Source organism: Terrapene carolina, unplaced genomic scaffold, assembly GCF_002925995.2.
Source record: "Terrapene carolina triunguis isolate 2854851 unplaced genomic scaffold, T_m_triunguis-2.0 Scaffold21, whole genome shotgun sequence".
In the NCBI taxonomy this organism is placed as follows: domain Eukaryota; kingdom Metazoa; phylum Chordata; order Testudines; family Emydidae; genus Terrapene; species Terrapene triunguis.
In genome coordinates this window covers 40,930,262-40,945,438 of record NW_020664372.1, presented here as the reverse complement: position 1 = coordinate 40,945,438, position 15,177 = coordinate 40,930,262, and the positions used below count along the sequence as shown (strand labels likewise).

The 15,177-nt window shown below is 40.4% G+C and overlaps 1 protein-coding gene and 1 non-coding gene across 2 annotated transcripts in view; both read right to left on the bottom strand.

Moving 5' to 3' along the window:
- Nucleotides 1-1,384: 1,384 nt before the first annotated feature.
- The window catches only part of RNF149 (ring finger protein 149), a 32,586-nt gene continuing 18,793 nt past the window's right edge, over nucleotides 1,385-15,177 (bottom strand). Inside the window, exons 6-8 of the mRNA XM_024202383.2 lie at nucleotides 13,503-13,698; nucleotides 7,445-9,436; nucleotides 1,385-2,853 (exon numbers count right to left, since the gene is read on the bottom strand). Coding sequence (XP_024058151.1) covers nucleotides 9,378-9,436; nucleotides 13,503-13,698 — 255 coding nt within the window. The 3' untranslated portion in view covers nucleotides 1,385-2,853; nucleotides 7,445-9,377. The remainder of the gene's footprint in view (nucleotides 2,854-7,444; nucleotides 9,437-13,502; nucleotides 13,699-15,177) is intronic.
- LOC112108404 lies at nucleotides 5,746-5,859 on the bottom strand. The gene has a single exon (XR_002908244.1). It is a non-coding gene; the product is annotated as a small nucleolar RNA SNORD89 (small nucleolar RNA).

The window sequence follows — 15,177 nt, the reverse complement described above, 5'->3', positions numbered from 1 at the left end:
CATCTTAGAGGGGGAAATCTCTAACAATGTACTTAATATGGATCTGGCAAAGAGTGAAAACCACTTTTTAAAAACAGGCTAACAGTTGAAACAAGGAAACTAACTTACACAGGAAAACTGGCTAAGGAGGATGCTGTGCAGTTCTGACTATGCTAAAAGGCAGTTAGTGTGACTAGTCACCCCCTCAAGTTCCTTCTATTGCTTTATGCCCTTTGGAGAGGGGGCATGAGGACAGGAGTCCATACATGACCCTTCCTACTGGACAGTGCTTTTGAAACTTCTGAATCTATGCAAGGGGGACAATCAGATTGAGTGACAGCCCCATGCATAAAAATACAAAAAAGTAGGTGTGGCCTCTTCCCTCTGGCTGAAGATGTAAATAGCTGACAGAATTGCTACCATTTTTGGATGCATGGGGATCACTGCATGAACCATGACTGAGGATTTAATACTATACATTTAAATATTGAACAGGTGTGTAAAATGTTACTGTGAATTTGCCACAAGGAATCCCAGAAACTCTCTCCTTACTGAAATAGTTCAATATGTGAAGTATCAAAACAGGATTCTATCAAGATTTCTGATGTGAAATTCCCTACTGTGCTGCAGCCTCACACCTGGCATTTTATTTTGTGTCCCTCTCCTGCTACCTGCCTGTTGCTCCCCATCTTTTTCCTCTCCCCCCTACAAAAAGTTAAACTACAGTGCTTGCTTGCCGGTTCCCTGGAGCCAGAGCTGAAGTCTAGCTGCAAGCAGGGCACAAAGGGAACAGAAGTATAGGTGACTCATCAGGTCAGCCAGGGAGCTGAGCTACTGAAACTGATGAACTTACTTCTCCTTCCCCAAGTGCCAGGGGTTTGTGCTGGACAACCGCAGCCTGCAGAGAGCATAGCAGAAGAGCTCATAATGGTCTGGTGAATTTTACATTAGAGATTTTCAACTCTCAACCTTAGCTGTATCTGTGTGAGAATGAGGGATAGTCTATGGTGACAGAATAAATTAACATTGCTGTAGGCTTTGACTTAATGCAAAAATGTGCTGCAGAGTACACAGGGCCCTGATTATAAGCTAGTGCTTTTCAGCTACTGTAGGCATGAGGTTGAAACATTTGTAGCTTAAACAAACAGGGTTGCTTAAATTGCACATGGTAGATAGTTCTCTATAGTAACATGCCACTTCAATAAGGGGAGGGTTAGAAGCCTATTACATTTGAAAAGGCAGCTGAATTCACAAAAACTCCATTACATTAGAGGGACCTTCTGTATGCACCACCTCAGAAAGGGCTACCCACATCATAGCATAGGCAAAGCAAGGTAAATGCAAAGTTTATTAAGAGGACCTCCCAATCTGATTTTTTTTTTTAATTGCAAGGATTACAGGCATAGAATTATAGAATATCAGGGTCAGAAGGGACCTCAGGAGGTCATCTAGTCCAACCCCCTGCTCAAAGCAGGACCAATCCCCAGACAGAAATCATGAAAGCTTCCTCAAATTTTTAATGCATCCCCCTCCAGCTGACTAGAACAACCTTGCTATACTAGTCCCTGCTCCCACCTAGCTTCAGAAGGATTTCCTGCCCCAGAGCAGATGAGGAAGGGGGAGAAGCACAGCGATGCAGGAGAGGCCATACAGGACTTGTATCTGGCTTGTTCTTTTGGGGAGGGGAGTGTCCTGTAACTCTCAGCTAGGATCTGAACCCAGATTTAAGGATGAAAGACTAGTACACCACATGTGTGTTCCTACCAATGGGTAAAAAATGCAAGTTTTTCCAGTACTGCATTCAATGTTGAAACTTGAACATCTTTAGGAAAGAAGATGAAGATCCAGTTGCAGTTGAAGCAAATGAAAAGCTAGCTGGTACAATAATAAGGTAAGAAAGCAGTCAAGTTTTCTAATACCACTACATTTAATAGGCCCATACAACTTATGGGATTTCTTAGGTTTTTTTAAACCACTAATTTTTTAAATACACAATACATAACATTGATTTCTTTAATTCAACATTTTCTTAAATAGTTTAAAGTATACAATGAAAAAAGTTTAATGTGCTGAATCCAATCAATGCAACCAAGATTATTAAAAAGTTAGCACTAGGGTTGCCATTATCAAAGTCAAACAGTTTGATTGTGAGTAGTAGTTTACTCATTCTGGTTTTGCTCAACATCAATCAAGTTTGAACAAATTATTTCTGTGGATTAAATGTTTGCCTAAGCATTAGACCAACGCAATCCCAAAGCTGCCTCTGTAGTTGCCAAAGGCAAAGTCCCACCAGTGGGGTCAAAGCTGTAATACATATTTCCCTGTTAAGTTTTTAATTTGTTCATTTTAAACACCAGATGATCACACTTGGTGACTGAAAGAACAAGAAGCGTTCAAATATTAATGGTAGCTCAATGAGCAAGTTCAAGTAGCAATTACTTGCAGATCGTCTTTCACCAAAAACATCAAACTTAACTGAATTAAGTTTGACTTAGGGCTTTAGGAAAAAACTAAAGCTCTTATAACTACTTACTGAATTAGTGAAATACGGTAGGAGTTCCAGTTTTAGACTGAAATATATTCAGTAATTAAATATGATGCAGCAATACCATATTGTGGATGGAATACAGTATAGGTGATATACCTACTAAATTAGATCCCTGTCCAATTAGAGTATAGGTGGACTTGTTAAGTTTCCTGGTGATGAATTCCCTTACACAGATACATGCAAGCAATCACAAAGACATCCTACTTTAAACAATCTCAGGTCATGGCAAGTTAGAGTTCAGTATCCAATTTGAATACATGAAAACATTAACTTGACTTATGTGCATCTTTTATATTTCCAGTTCCAGAATCACCACACCATGTCACCTGTATGAAAGAGAAAAGAATATTCAGTAAATAGCACAAAGAAGAGAGTCCTATGAAGAATGTAATTTAGAATTTGTTATTTTGGTGCAGTGTTGGAAGTTGTAGAACTGATGAAAGGAAAGAGACTGCTAGTTTTGGCTGAAGTCAGACAATGGAAAATAGCACTTGTTCATTCAGCTGCCGGCCACATTTCTCATCTGTAGGGCAGCACCTGCCAAATTCCATCATACTGCTAGGTTAAATCTACTAGGAGCACTGTCATTTTCTCCCAAGTTAAACTCCAGTTGCTCACTCTGTTCCCCAGGGGCAGAAGGGCTGATCTGATGCTCCCCTATTGGATAACCTCATGTCTTCCACCAAGAAGTAGTTCTGCATTAAATAGCACATGATGTTGAAAATCACTGATGAAAGCTATACACAACCTCCCAACTCTGGTAACTTGGATTTTCTTTAATCTCCACAATGAAGTCAGTGCCCTTATGATCTGCAGCACTCCTATTATTTGGAGCTTTCTGGAGCACAATTTCCCAATTTTACCAAATGCTGTGGAGTGGTTCTAAAGTGCTGACAGTAGAGCACGTTTATTGTTCTTTGTAGCCTGTACCATATTTGGGATTAGGTTCCACAAACTGAATATGTCAGCCTTAATTTATTGTACATATAGTCTCAAAATTGCTGGCATTGTTAATAGTAAACTTATCAAAACTCTCCTTTAGGGCAAAGAAGCCTGCTTTGGGGTTATATAACCATCCTAACCAGAGATGGCAAAGCATCTGACTGCAGCCATAATATAAAAATCACTAATACTGCTTTCTAAACAGTCTCAACACCCCTACAAGGCACAATTGTTCCATTTTACAGATGGAGAAAGTGAGGCAGAGAAGTTACAGTAAACTGGTGGGAGGTCAGATAAATGAACTTTCACACCACACAATTAGCTTATGTAACTCTGCTACAATATAATAGAGGCCAAGAGGTTAGAAGGATTAAAAATGGGATTTGATATGTATAAAGATGCTAGAATTATAATAGTAAGTTAAAAAAATAAAAGGGGTGTGAAAGGGATCTAAAATCTTCATGGTGCAAGGTTTTACACAACCTCTAGCCTTTGGTGGGTTAACAAGAAACTTTCCCAGGTGGCAGGTTATCCCATAACTATTGCAGGGTTTTTGGTACCTTCTCTCAAGCATAATATATTGGCTACTGTTGGTGACAAGATACTGGGATAATGGATTCCTAAAATAAGGCCAGAATAGACTAGTATCATTCTAGTCTGACTTCCTGCTTCACACAGGATAAAGAACTTCATCAAATCCATAACTTCTAACAGAACTATAGCATACCTTTTAGAAACATAACCAGTCGTGACTCCCCCGTGTAGGTACTTGTAGACCATGATCAATTTATCTCAACCTTCTCTTGGATAAACTAAATATACTGAGACTAAAGAAGCTCAATGTAAAAGGCATGGTTTTCCAGACCTTAGATCTTTTTATAGCTCTTTTCTGAAGGCTTTCCAATTTGTCAGCATCCTTTTTGCAGTGTTGACACCAGAACTGGACACAGTATCCTAATAATTCTCACTAATGCCAGATACAGAGGCAATACCACCTCCCCACTCCTTGTTTTTCTAAAAGACAGGAATTACCTTGGAAGTTCTGTAGCCTGTGTTATACAGAAGCTCAGACTAGATGATAATGATCCATTCTGGCCTTGGAATCTATCAATCAGTTTATATGCCCAAGGATCATGTTTACCCTTTTAGGTACAACATCACAGTGGGAGCTCATCTACCTTGTTTCCACAAATCTTTTCCAGGAGTCATTACTTTCAAGGATATAATCAAATCTTTTAAGTGTAACATACATTATTTGTTCCTAGATGTATGTTGTATACGGCTGTATTAAAAACATTCAAATAAGCACATCTTACCATGTGATCCAGGGCATCTGTATAATGGCTGGTTACCACTCCACCAATTTGTGTCACCTGAAAATTTTACCAGTAATGATTTTATATTTTCTTCATGATCACTGAAAGATACTGAACATCACTGGGCAGTGAACGGACTCCTGTGGGATCTTATTAAAAACAGTCCAATTGGGTGACTATTCTATTTTTTTTCCATTTTCAGTTAACTAATTTTTAATTCATGTAATATGAGCCGTTGAATTTGAATAGTACTTTTTAAAAAAAATTTAAGACATACAGGACTAAGTCAAATGCCTTACAGAAGACTAAGTATATTTTCTCAGTTATCTTTATCAAGCAAATCTGGAATCTCATCAAAAAAGATACGAAGTGGTCTTAAACCCTGTTTTCCATAAAAAAAAATGTGGTTTGGCATTAGTTACACTACCACCTTTACATTCTTTACTGATTGTGTCCCATACCAGCATTTCCCTGATGTTGTCTGGGACGGATGTCAGGCTAACCTGCCTATGATTTCCCAGGTTCTCATTTACCCTTTTTAAATATTGGCACAACATTTTCTCTCTCATCCTCTATCAGTCTGATCCAATATGGCAATTCCTATGTTCTGGATAGGCAAGATCTGTCTCAGTTATCCGTATCTACCTCAGTTAATTCTAAAACAGCTTAGCCCATGTATGTAGAGCAGTGGCTTTCAACTTTTCTCATTTGCAAACCCTTAAAATTTCAAATGGAGGGGTGGACCCCTTTGGAAATCTTAGTCTACAACCTGCAAACAACAGGTTGAAAGCCACTGATCCAGAGATCACTTTATATAGTAACACTAGACTAGTTATTGACTTAGGACAAGGGAAATAATGTATTTCAGGAGGTTTCCTACAGTCTTTTGCTACCATTTGAAGTCCAGAGAGGGTTTCTTCCACCACCAGTGTTTCTCCACCTACCTCTAGAAAAGCGGTTACTGAGGTCAGACTAATAATTCGCTTCAGGAGACTTTGTCATTGTGCTTCCAAAGAGAGCAAACTGCTTATGGAGACACTGCAATTCGGCCTTTTATTGTCATCATTCCTCAGCAACATAAAAGTCCTTACAAAGCTTGGCATATCAAAAGAGGAGGATACCTTATGATTGCATCGTATGATATTAATAGTTATTGATAATCAGAATTACTATAAATCCTGAATCCGTTTATATACATTTAAGCAGCTATGAGGGACACCATAACTATTCCCACAGAAACTCTGGATTCTCAGCACCTCTGAACAACAACAAGGCATCAAGTTGGGCACTCAGATATTGGGTTGCACAAAATTTATGGACATTTCTGAAAATCTGTCTGCAAGTGACTTGGCCATGGTTTCAAAAAGTCAGTGGCGGAGCTAAAGACATACGCCAGGAATCCTTGTTACCAGGTCCATGGTCTACAAGACAACACCACTTCTTCTAAATCAGTCAAACTTAATATTTTGAAACAGCTTGTCAATGGTTGGCTGGCCCTTGAAGAGAAGAGAGACAGGCTCCTGTAAGAGAAGTCAACCCACACCCACCAGGACATAATTAAACCTAAGATGGCTGGTTGGTAGCTAATTAGCCTGATGAAGGGTTACCAGGGTTCAGCTGTGGGGTGGGGTGGGGTGTTCTAGAAACAGGAAGCTCCTGAGGAAATATCCTCCCAGGAGAGCTCACCAGAGCAAGATGTCTAGAAGGTGTGCTCCTAGGGACAAGGAGCTCCCAAACAGTGGCAGGAAGCCCAGCTTGTCAGGAACTACACACTGCCCCAGAGAAGAGCTGCAGTTGACATATCTCTGCAGACCCTTAGCTCTGGGAAAGGATTCTCCTCAGATAGTGGCAAAAGGCCTGATTCCAGGGAAGAGACCTGTGCTGAGAGAACCCTGCTTGTACAGGGCCTGGATAGAAGGAAGCACTGGATCCAGGTTGAAACGGATAAACTAAGACTGACCATTTCCCAGCTAAGACTCTGTGATGAAGCTTTGCTTGTATTTTCATTGGGCCTCATTGAACTTACTGATGACACACTGGGGGAAACTGAGCCAGGGATAGTCTGGAGCACCATGCTTAGCCAGCAGAGGGTGCTACAGTGCAGGTATGCTGAGAAAGAGCTTTATAATCTTCTCTAAAAATTTTATAAGTAAATTTGTAGATTCTTTAACTTTCTTTGCCACATTTCTCTCCAATCTTACATTCTGTTCTTAAAGTAAGCAGACTTAATCTATTCATTCCTTTTCACTTTTTAATGGTTTATATATAAGGCCCTACTCAATTGGGGATATTGCAGAAATTGCAGATCCCACAATATTACATTTCCATCTAAATTTTCTCAGCTGTGCAGCTGACAGACAGTGGGGGATCCCAGCTGCCCAAAGGGCTTCTGCTGTCAGCCTTGCACATTAATGATTGTAATATAGTTGCAGCAAAAAGTCTGGTTATCAAAAAAATTAGCAGTTCTTGCTTATATTGTTCCAGCAAATTTTTTCTTAGATAGGTCTTCTCTGGATTTTCCAAATTACCACAATTGAAAGAGGTCCATTATTACTTTTCTGTGATTTTCTGCTTCTTGTCTGCCACTCAGCTGCAATTATTGGACAATCATCCCACAATTCAAGTAGGGCCTTACTTATATAGGAGTTGTACTACTCACCACAATGCTCCCTCCAGTGTGGATTCCATGTCTTGCTGATATCTGCAACCTCCCAATGTCTCTGATAACTTCCTACAGGCTCCTGACTGACGAGCTGGAGTTGTGACCCTCTTGACATTTATCCACTAAGAATGTTCAACTTTTGAGTTAAGGAAGAGGGAGAAGACTCAGTTGCTATATTAAAGAGTAAATTAAAAAGGCAGTCCTGGAAGTAGAGATGAACTTGCTTTGGAGGCATACTGGTTCCTATGCATCAAAATTGTTTGGAGATGGGGATGTCAGTTATTAAATATTCCAGTTCCCCGTGTGCTTCTCATCAGATAGAGGCATCACAAAAGTTGCACCTGCTGGTGAAATGAGAGAACTATGCCCTGACAATTAATCCATGAAATCTAAACCGGGGACACTCCTACTGGGAAAAAAAAAGAGGCAGATCTTAAGAAGTTATCACTACTAAGAATATTTTGGAAAAACAAATATTTGATGAACTGTTTGGTAAAGTAAATGCTCAGTTTTTTTCCCAGTTGAAAACCCCTTCATTTCTGGAACATTCATTCTAAAATAAAATTACTGCTCCAATTGAAGCACAATACAAATTAGAAAACAATTGCATATTTTCATTTTCTTAAAAACACTCCAAATACACATTGTTTTAGAAACAAAGTGCACTTCAACAAATGTCTGGCAAAAGACACTGTTTTAAGCAACCTTACAAAAAGTCTGAGGAATGTACCATATACATTCATTTGTAACATGACAGTACTAAAAGCCTAAGAATTCAACACTATTAAAATGTATACAGTACCGTAAATATACATAGTTCTTTACAAAACAATTTAGCATTTCCTTATACTATCTATCGTATGTAACTATCTGAACAGGAGGTCAAAAAGAAGCAGGGGTTGATATTTCATCTCTGATGCTTCGGGTTTAATAATAAGTGCTTTAAAAAAAACAACCAACTATAAAGGCACAATACTGCTAATCTAGCAAAGGAAAAGACTAATGACAACCCCAGTCAAAGTCATAATGGGAAATAAACTAGGAAATTCCTTTTGGCTATGGGACAAAAGCAAAGACCCCTAGCTTCATAAAAAGATCTTAAGACGGGATCTCAACTTGTGCACATGGAAATGGGGGCAAGAGGGAAATCAGGAAAGTCTAAAACAGAAATAAATTCCCTAGCCATAATAGCCCTTTTCTACTCTGTTTTACTGAATTAAACATTGAGAGGGAGGTAACTGACATGAATGCTAGGTAAGTCAACACGCTCAACATGTTAAGACTATCCCGCAAAGACACTGAAGTCAACTGTTACTGGTAGAAGTTAACAAGATGGAAAAATTTAAGTACTCAGCTCTGAGTTGGAAAACATTAAGAACCAATGATAAGAACCATCAATTATTTTTCATCCAGTGGTGGGAGGAGTGGAAGATGCCATGTAATATCAAAGAAATTATTTGATATTTTCACAATCTATTTGCATGCTTCTTAAACATCCAGCTCCAGTTACAGCAAAATTTAATTTGTTTTTTTAAAGTATGGTTTAATAAAATGTAGTGTTGTAAATGCTTTCAGCTTTATGTACATGCTAAACGTAAACACAGTGTAACCAACATTTATCCATTAAACTTTTTATATTCTGTTCTCTCATCCTAGTCTACATCTTTGTTACAGCCCTCTGGAACACACTGACATTGTAATAATTCTTATATCAACAGAGGTATTGCATCTTTCATAGGATCAGACAGACTAGTTTTAAAAAATCCTCTTTATACAAAATTCTTAGTTATTAGCCCTTTTGGAACATGAACTAGAAAAGTTCTCAAGATAAAATAAATTACATTGTTATTTTTCCATCAACTAGGCAAAAGTTCATACTAATTAAATAAAAAGTTCTTTAAGCAGTCTAATCAGTCTTCCATGAAGTGTTTCAGTGGGAATTTCCATTAGACAGATGTTCTCCATGCCGACTATCACTGCCATCCATGTCTAAAAATTGGGAGTTACAAAATGTAAATCATAATTTGTTAAATCAGTTATTTAAATATTAATGTGGTAAGCTATTATTACATTTACTGACACTATCCCACAGAGAAACAACTTGGAGACAAGTTCTACAGTCAGTCATGCAAAATTCCCTTTGATTTCAATGGCAAAGGGAAATAGTGCACAGGAAATGAAGGTTACTTGTAACCAGAATTCTTTGAGATGACTGCATAGTTGCACTTATGGATGTTGCACCACCTGGTGAAACTCAATGGTAGAACCTTCTTCAAGCAGTGCCCATTAGGGGAGCATGTGCACCCCTCCTCTCATCTCCACTCAGTGTTTTTGAGTATTCTGATTGTGTGGCAAAATACAGGGAGGTGGCACTGCGCCTTCTACCACCTCAGTTCCTTCCACCAGTAACTCAGAGACCGTAACAGAACTGAGATGGGGGAAGTGCGCAGGAAAAAACAGTTACTAACCTTCTGTAACTGTTGTTCTTTGAGATGTGTTGCACATGTCCATTCCACTCTAGGGTGTGCATGCCCCAAGCAGTTGCTGGAAATTTTTCCTCAGTGGTATCCGTTGTGGCAGCTCGATGCCTGTAGCACCAGTATAAAGTGCCCAGCCCCCTCAGTTCCTTGTTTCCAGAGAACTCTGATGTAGAAGGGCAGGTTATGGGACATGTGTAACATTTTGACGAACAGTTATGGAACGTTAGTAAATGTTTTGTTTGATCTTACGTGTGCACTCCACTCTAGGTGACTCCCAAGCAGTTGAATAAGTGGAGGGATCGGAGTTCATGGACCCACTGACTGCAGAACAGTTTGACCAAAATTGGCATCATCTCTAGCCTGCTGAGAGATGGCATAAGGGAAGGAAAACGTGTGCACTGATGACTGCCGGGGGGGGGGGGGGGGGGGGGAGATAGCCCCAGGGCTAGCCGCTGTTCCGGCTACCCCGGGACCGCTGCCAGGAGCCGCTGACCTGTGGCTGCTCTGGCCGCCCCCAGGACCACTGCTCAGGCAGTCCCCAGGGCCAGCTGCATCGGCTGCTGCTTAGGCAGTGACCGGTGCAACTGGCCCTGGGGCTGGGGTTGCCCCAGCAGCGGCTGGTGTGGCTGGCTGGCTGCGGGCCCGCCCGAGCAGCTGGCTGTAGAGCTGCTCCAGCAGCGGCCACTGTGGCGGTCTCCAGGGCCGCTTGAGGAGCCCTGGGATCAGCGACACTGACCACTACAGAAGTCACGGAGGTTGAAGGAAGTCATGGAATCAGTGACTTCCGCAACTTCCATGACAAGCAGAGCCCTAATGATTGTAAACCGATCTGCCAAATATAGCATCCACTCTAGAAGCTAGATCCAGAGCACAATGTTTAGTGAGTGTGCACACTTACTTTTAAGGTTAGCAGCCTTGCAAATTTCCCTAATAGGAACCTGCTTAAGACAAGTCAAAGATGCTGCTACAGCTCTAGACAAATAACATACCACACAAGGCACAGGAACTTCTGTTGGTTTCTAACACTGAAGGATGCACTGTATAACCCAGCTGGAAATAGTCTGGGCAGATATACTATGACCCATATGATTAAACAAACCAAACTTCCTAAAAAACTCTTCCTTCTATCCAGATAATATGCAAGACCTCTTCTGGCATTTAAAACATATAATGGAGACTCCCCCTTTATTAGCATTAAGCTGGAGAGGGGAAGACAAAAGGTAAACCAATTGTCTGACATATGAAATTCAAACACTACTTTTGGTAAAAACCTGGGGATCAGATCTAAGAACCACCTTCTCTAAAAAATCTTAAGTGGCAGGACAGCCAGCAGGGCACACAATGCACTGACCCTTCTGGCTGCGTTACAACGGTAATGAAGATCACTTTGATAAATAAAAGAACACTCCCTCAAGAGGTTCAAGGGTGATCTCATACGCATAGATGAAACCAGATTAAGATATCAAGATGGAAGGACACGTTAGGTAACCTCTTCATGAATCTTTTAGCAGAATCATGTACAATTGGTGATCTACTATTGACCAAAACGTAAGCTGAAATAGCCATTAGGTGTACTTTTAAAGAATTAGACAACTACTCAGATTTAAGTACAGTAAATGTTCCAGAATATTGGGTATGGAAGCTGCCACTGGAGAATCAGATTTTCCTCACATCCAAACAACAAATCTAGACAATTTTAAATAGTAATACTTTCTAATACAGTTTTCTAAAATTAAGCAGTATGCTCTGTATCAATGAGGAATGTAACTGCTCAAGACTAGTCGAAGTCTGAAAGCCCAGGCTATCAAATGAAGAAACTGAAGATCTGGATGAAGGATACTGCCTTCTTGCTGTGACAAGAGAGCTGAAGACATGTACAATCTGAGAGCTGAAGCAGGTCTATGTTCCATTGATGTCTCAGCTGAGCTAGGGCAATCAATCAATATCATTTTAGCCCTGTCCTGAAGAACCTTTTTCACCACTTTCTGAATCATTGGGGGGGGCGCGGGGGGAGGGGGGGAGAGAAAAATCATACAGGAGGCCCTTTCCTCAGTGTAGAAGGCAGGCATCTGAAAAGGACTGACTCTGCCTCCCTTCTCTAGAACAGAAGAGGACACTTTGTTGATTCCTGTTGCAAAAGGATCTATGTTGGACCAACCTCAATGGGAAAAGAGGTCTTGAACTACCTGATCTTTCAGGGACCACCTGTGAATCTGAGCACTGTCCCTGTTGAGACTATTTGCTAAACACACTGCTCTCCTCTGCTAAATGCAGGGCCAAGGCTAGATCTTGTGAAAAATGCACCAGTCCCATAATCTGACCACTTCAGCACATAACTGGAAAGAATGAGGTTCCCCTTGTTTATTCCCGCGATACATAACAGTTGTATTGTCAACTGAACAATCTTCCCTTTTATATGAGGAATGAATGATTGAGAGCCAAATGAATGGCTCTTAATTCCAACACACTAATGTGCCAGCTCTTTTCTCAAAAGCTCAGCTACCCTAGATCATAAGCCAACCTAAATGGGATCCCTGTCCATGTTATCATAACTGATTGTGAAGGGGGATTGAACATCCACCACCTCAATTAATCTAGAATGTCCTGAAGCACAGTGACAAACATTTGAAGACTGTCCCTATTGGGCTCTGGGCAGCGCTTACCTGGGGGGCTCCCTGGAAGTGGCAACATCCCCCTCACCCAGCTGCTAGGCAGAGGCATGGTCACGCAGCACTGTGCGCTGCCTCCACAGCTCCCAGCCAACGGGAGCTGCAAAGCCAGTGCTCTGGGCGGAGGCAGCATGCAGAGCTGCCTGTCCACACCTCCGCCAGCGGCTGAGCAAGGGGGATGTCGATCATTCTTTGATTAAGTTCAATTTTCCAAGGCTGGCATGATTTCAGCCAGAAGTAATTTGATTCCCAATCATCCAGGTGGCAGAAAACAGTACTACTCACTAAAGCCATCACCTCAACACCACAGTATTGAGAGTTCCAAAGTAAACTAAGAATGAAGAGTTTTCATTCTAAAGTTCCAATTAATAAAATTAAAGGATTATCCAAATGATTAGCGAAGACCTGGTTTTATGGTAAATATGAGTGAAGGTGGGTGAATAGGGGTGTTGTTCTGGGAAAGTTGTGATGATCTGTGTATGGGTTAAACTGTGACCATTGGGCCAAGTAATCCACTATCTATGCAGCATCCCTCATACAACCAATAAATTGTTGCATACAATTAGCTGTAGAGTAAGAGTGGTGATTGGTTGAAGGATAATGATATCACAATGGTCTAGGACTCTTGGCATGGCACAGATACATGTTTGACTAACTGAAAGCCCATGCTGTCACATGGGTGTAATTTGTAAAGGAAAAATGGCTGAACTTAAATATTGGATGTTAAACCACAAATCTCACTGATACTGAATCTGGTGATATTCTAAACAAAAAGAGCTTCAATCATGCTTGTAATTGTTTCCATTGCGTCACACTGATTCAAACATTCTAGGTTTTAGAGTGACAATCCTGGCATTTTATTATATAGATTACACATTGATTTGAAATACATTACATTGTACTTACCAAGTAATGCTGTGGTTTCACCTGCATCCTCTTTTAAACTGTTACACTGTAACACAGATTCATTAGTTGAGGAGGTTGACAAATCGCTTACTTCATTTCTATCATCTTCTTGTAAAGCAATACTCAAACTTCCTACTGATACACTGCCACTTATCGATTCAGGTATTGCAACTTCAAGTGCATCTTCAGGGTCACCCTTCAGAAGTAGACAAAATATTCAGTAAGCAATTATTTAGACATCAGAAAAACAAGTTTCTAATGACGCTGCAAAAGTAAAAGTTTCTTTGATTACCCTTTACATATTAAGGAAAGCTATTTGCCCTTCCTAATACAAGAGTTGATTTATATTTTATAAAAGATTTTTCAGCCTGCCTTCTGCAAGTCATTCTTGAGTCTTACACAGGTTCCTCTCATCATAGTTGTGATCTTGTCACAGCAATTTAGAACAGGCTTGCCTAGACCACATGGATCCAGCAATGTGCTGCATTACCATGCTCAAAAGAATCTTGGCCATTAGTTCCTGGACCAGGAGATAGGAGTGCTGCAAAGACATTGCAGTATGCCCCTAAGGGAAGCTATTATACTGTTAAGAGTTTGGTTTATGTGATTGCCTACCATCACACAAGAACTCTGTTGCAGAGGCAGGGATAAAATCCAGTTCTCTAGGATGGCATACAACTGTCTACAAAGCCATCTTCTCTTTTCCTGTAGCTCCCTGCTTTATTCACTTCACACCTTCCAACCTCTGCAACAAATGAGGCAGGGGACCTACAGACAGCCTTTACTACCCAATCCTTGAGCACTCTCCATCCTGTGGGGGAAAAGATAGCACTATCACATAATTAAAGATTGTATCATACATAATACACACACAATGGGGAGGTGAAATAAGGTTTCACAAGTCCCCTTAATTCTGGCATTTCCTAACTTCTGAGCGCTTGACTTTGCAACTTTAACATTCTCTTAATGTAGTTTTGTAGGAAGTAATTTCCAAAGATTTAAAAAAAGAAAAGTGCACTAAAACAAATTATGTCATATGGAATCATGCTGTCCCTCACATCAGGACTGGGAACTTTATTCTCACAAAAGAGACCTCTACTACTTGAGCAAACAAAACTGGTAATAGTGGTAGGTCATTATCCTCTGTGTGTTACAGCCATTAGAGGGGAAGAGACATTTGCCAGTGGCATTCACAGCTACTTGCTAAACAAAGGAATATTGAGACCTGGGAATCCTTGGTTCAATTTCAGGTTCTGGGAGGGAGTGTACTATACTTCCACCGCACCACTCTTCTATGATAGTGGTCAGAGACCTTTCTCTGCCTGTTCCACTGCTCTACAGCCAAAATGCTTCTGAAATAAATGTAGTCAAACTTTACTAATTCTGGGTCACTGAGAACGAAAATGATGCTTACAATTGTTGATTGGGTCAGTATATACGACCCTTGACTTGGGAAGGGTGGAGGATAAGTGAGTTATAAAGGGAAGGAATCTCAATTTAAACCAGAAATGACTAAAATACATCTTTGACTGGATCTATGAATAAATCTATGACTGGGTTTGGACAGTACTTGCTTTTTAGGCAAAACAATGAATGATGCAATCTGAAGCTGGTATTGCATCATACAGGATATGAATTGCATCATGTTATTCCTAGAAGTCATGGATGATGCAAT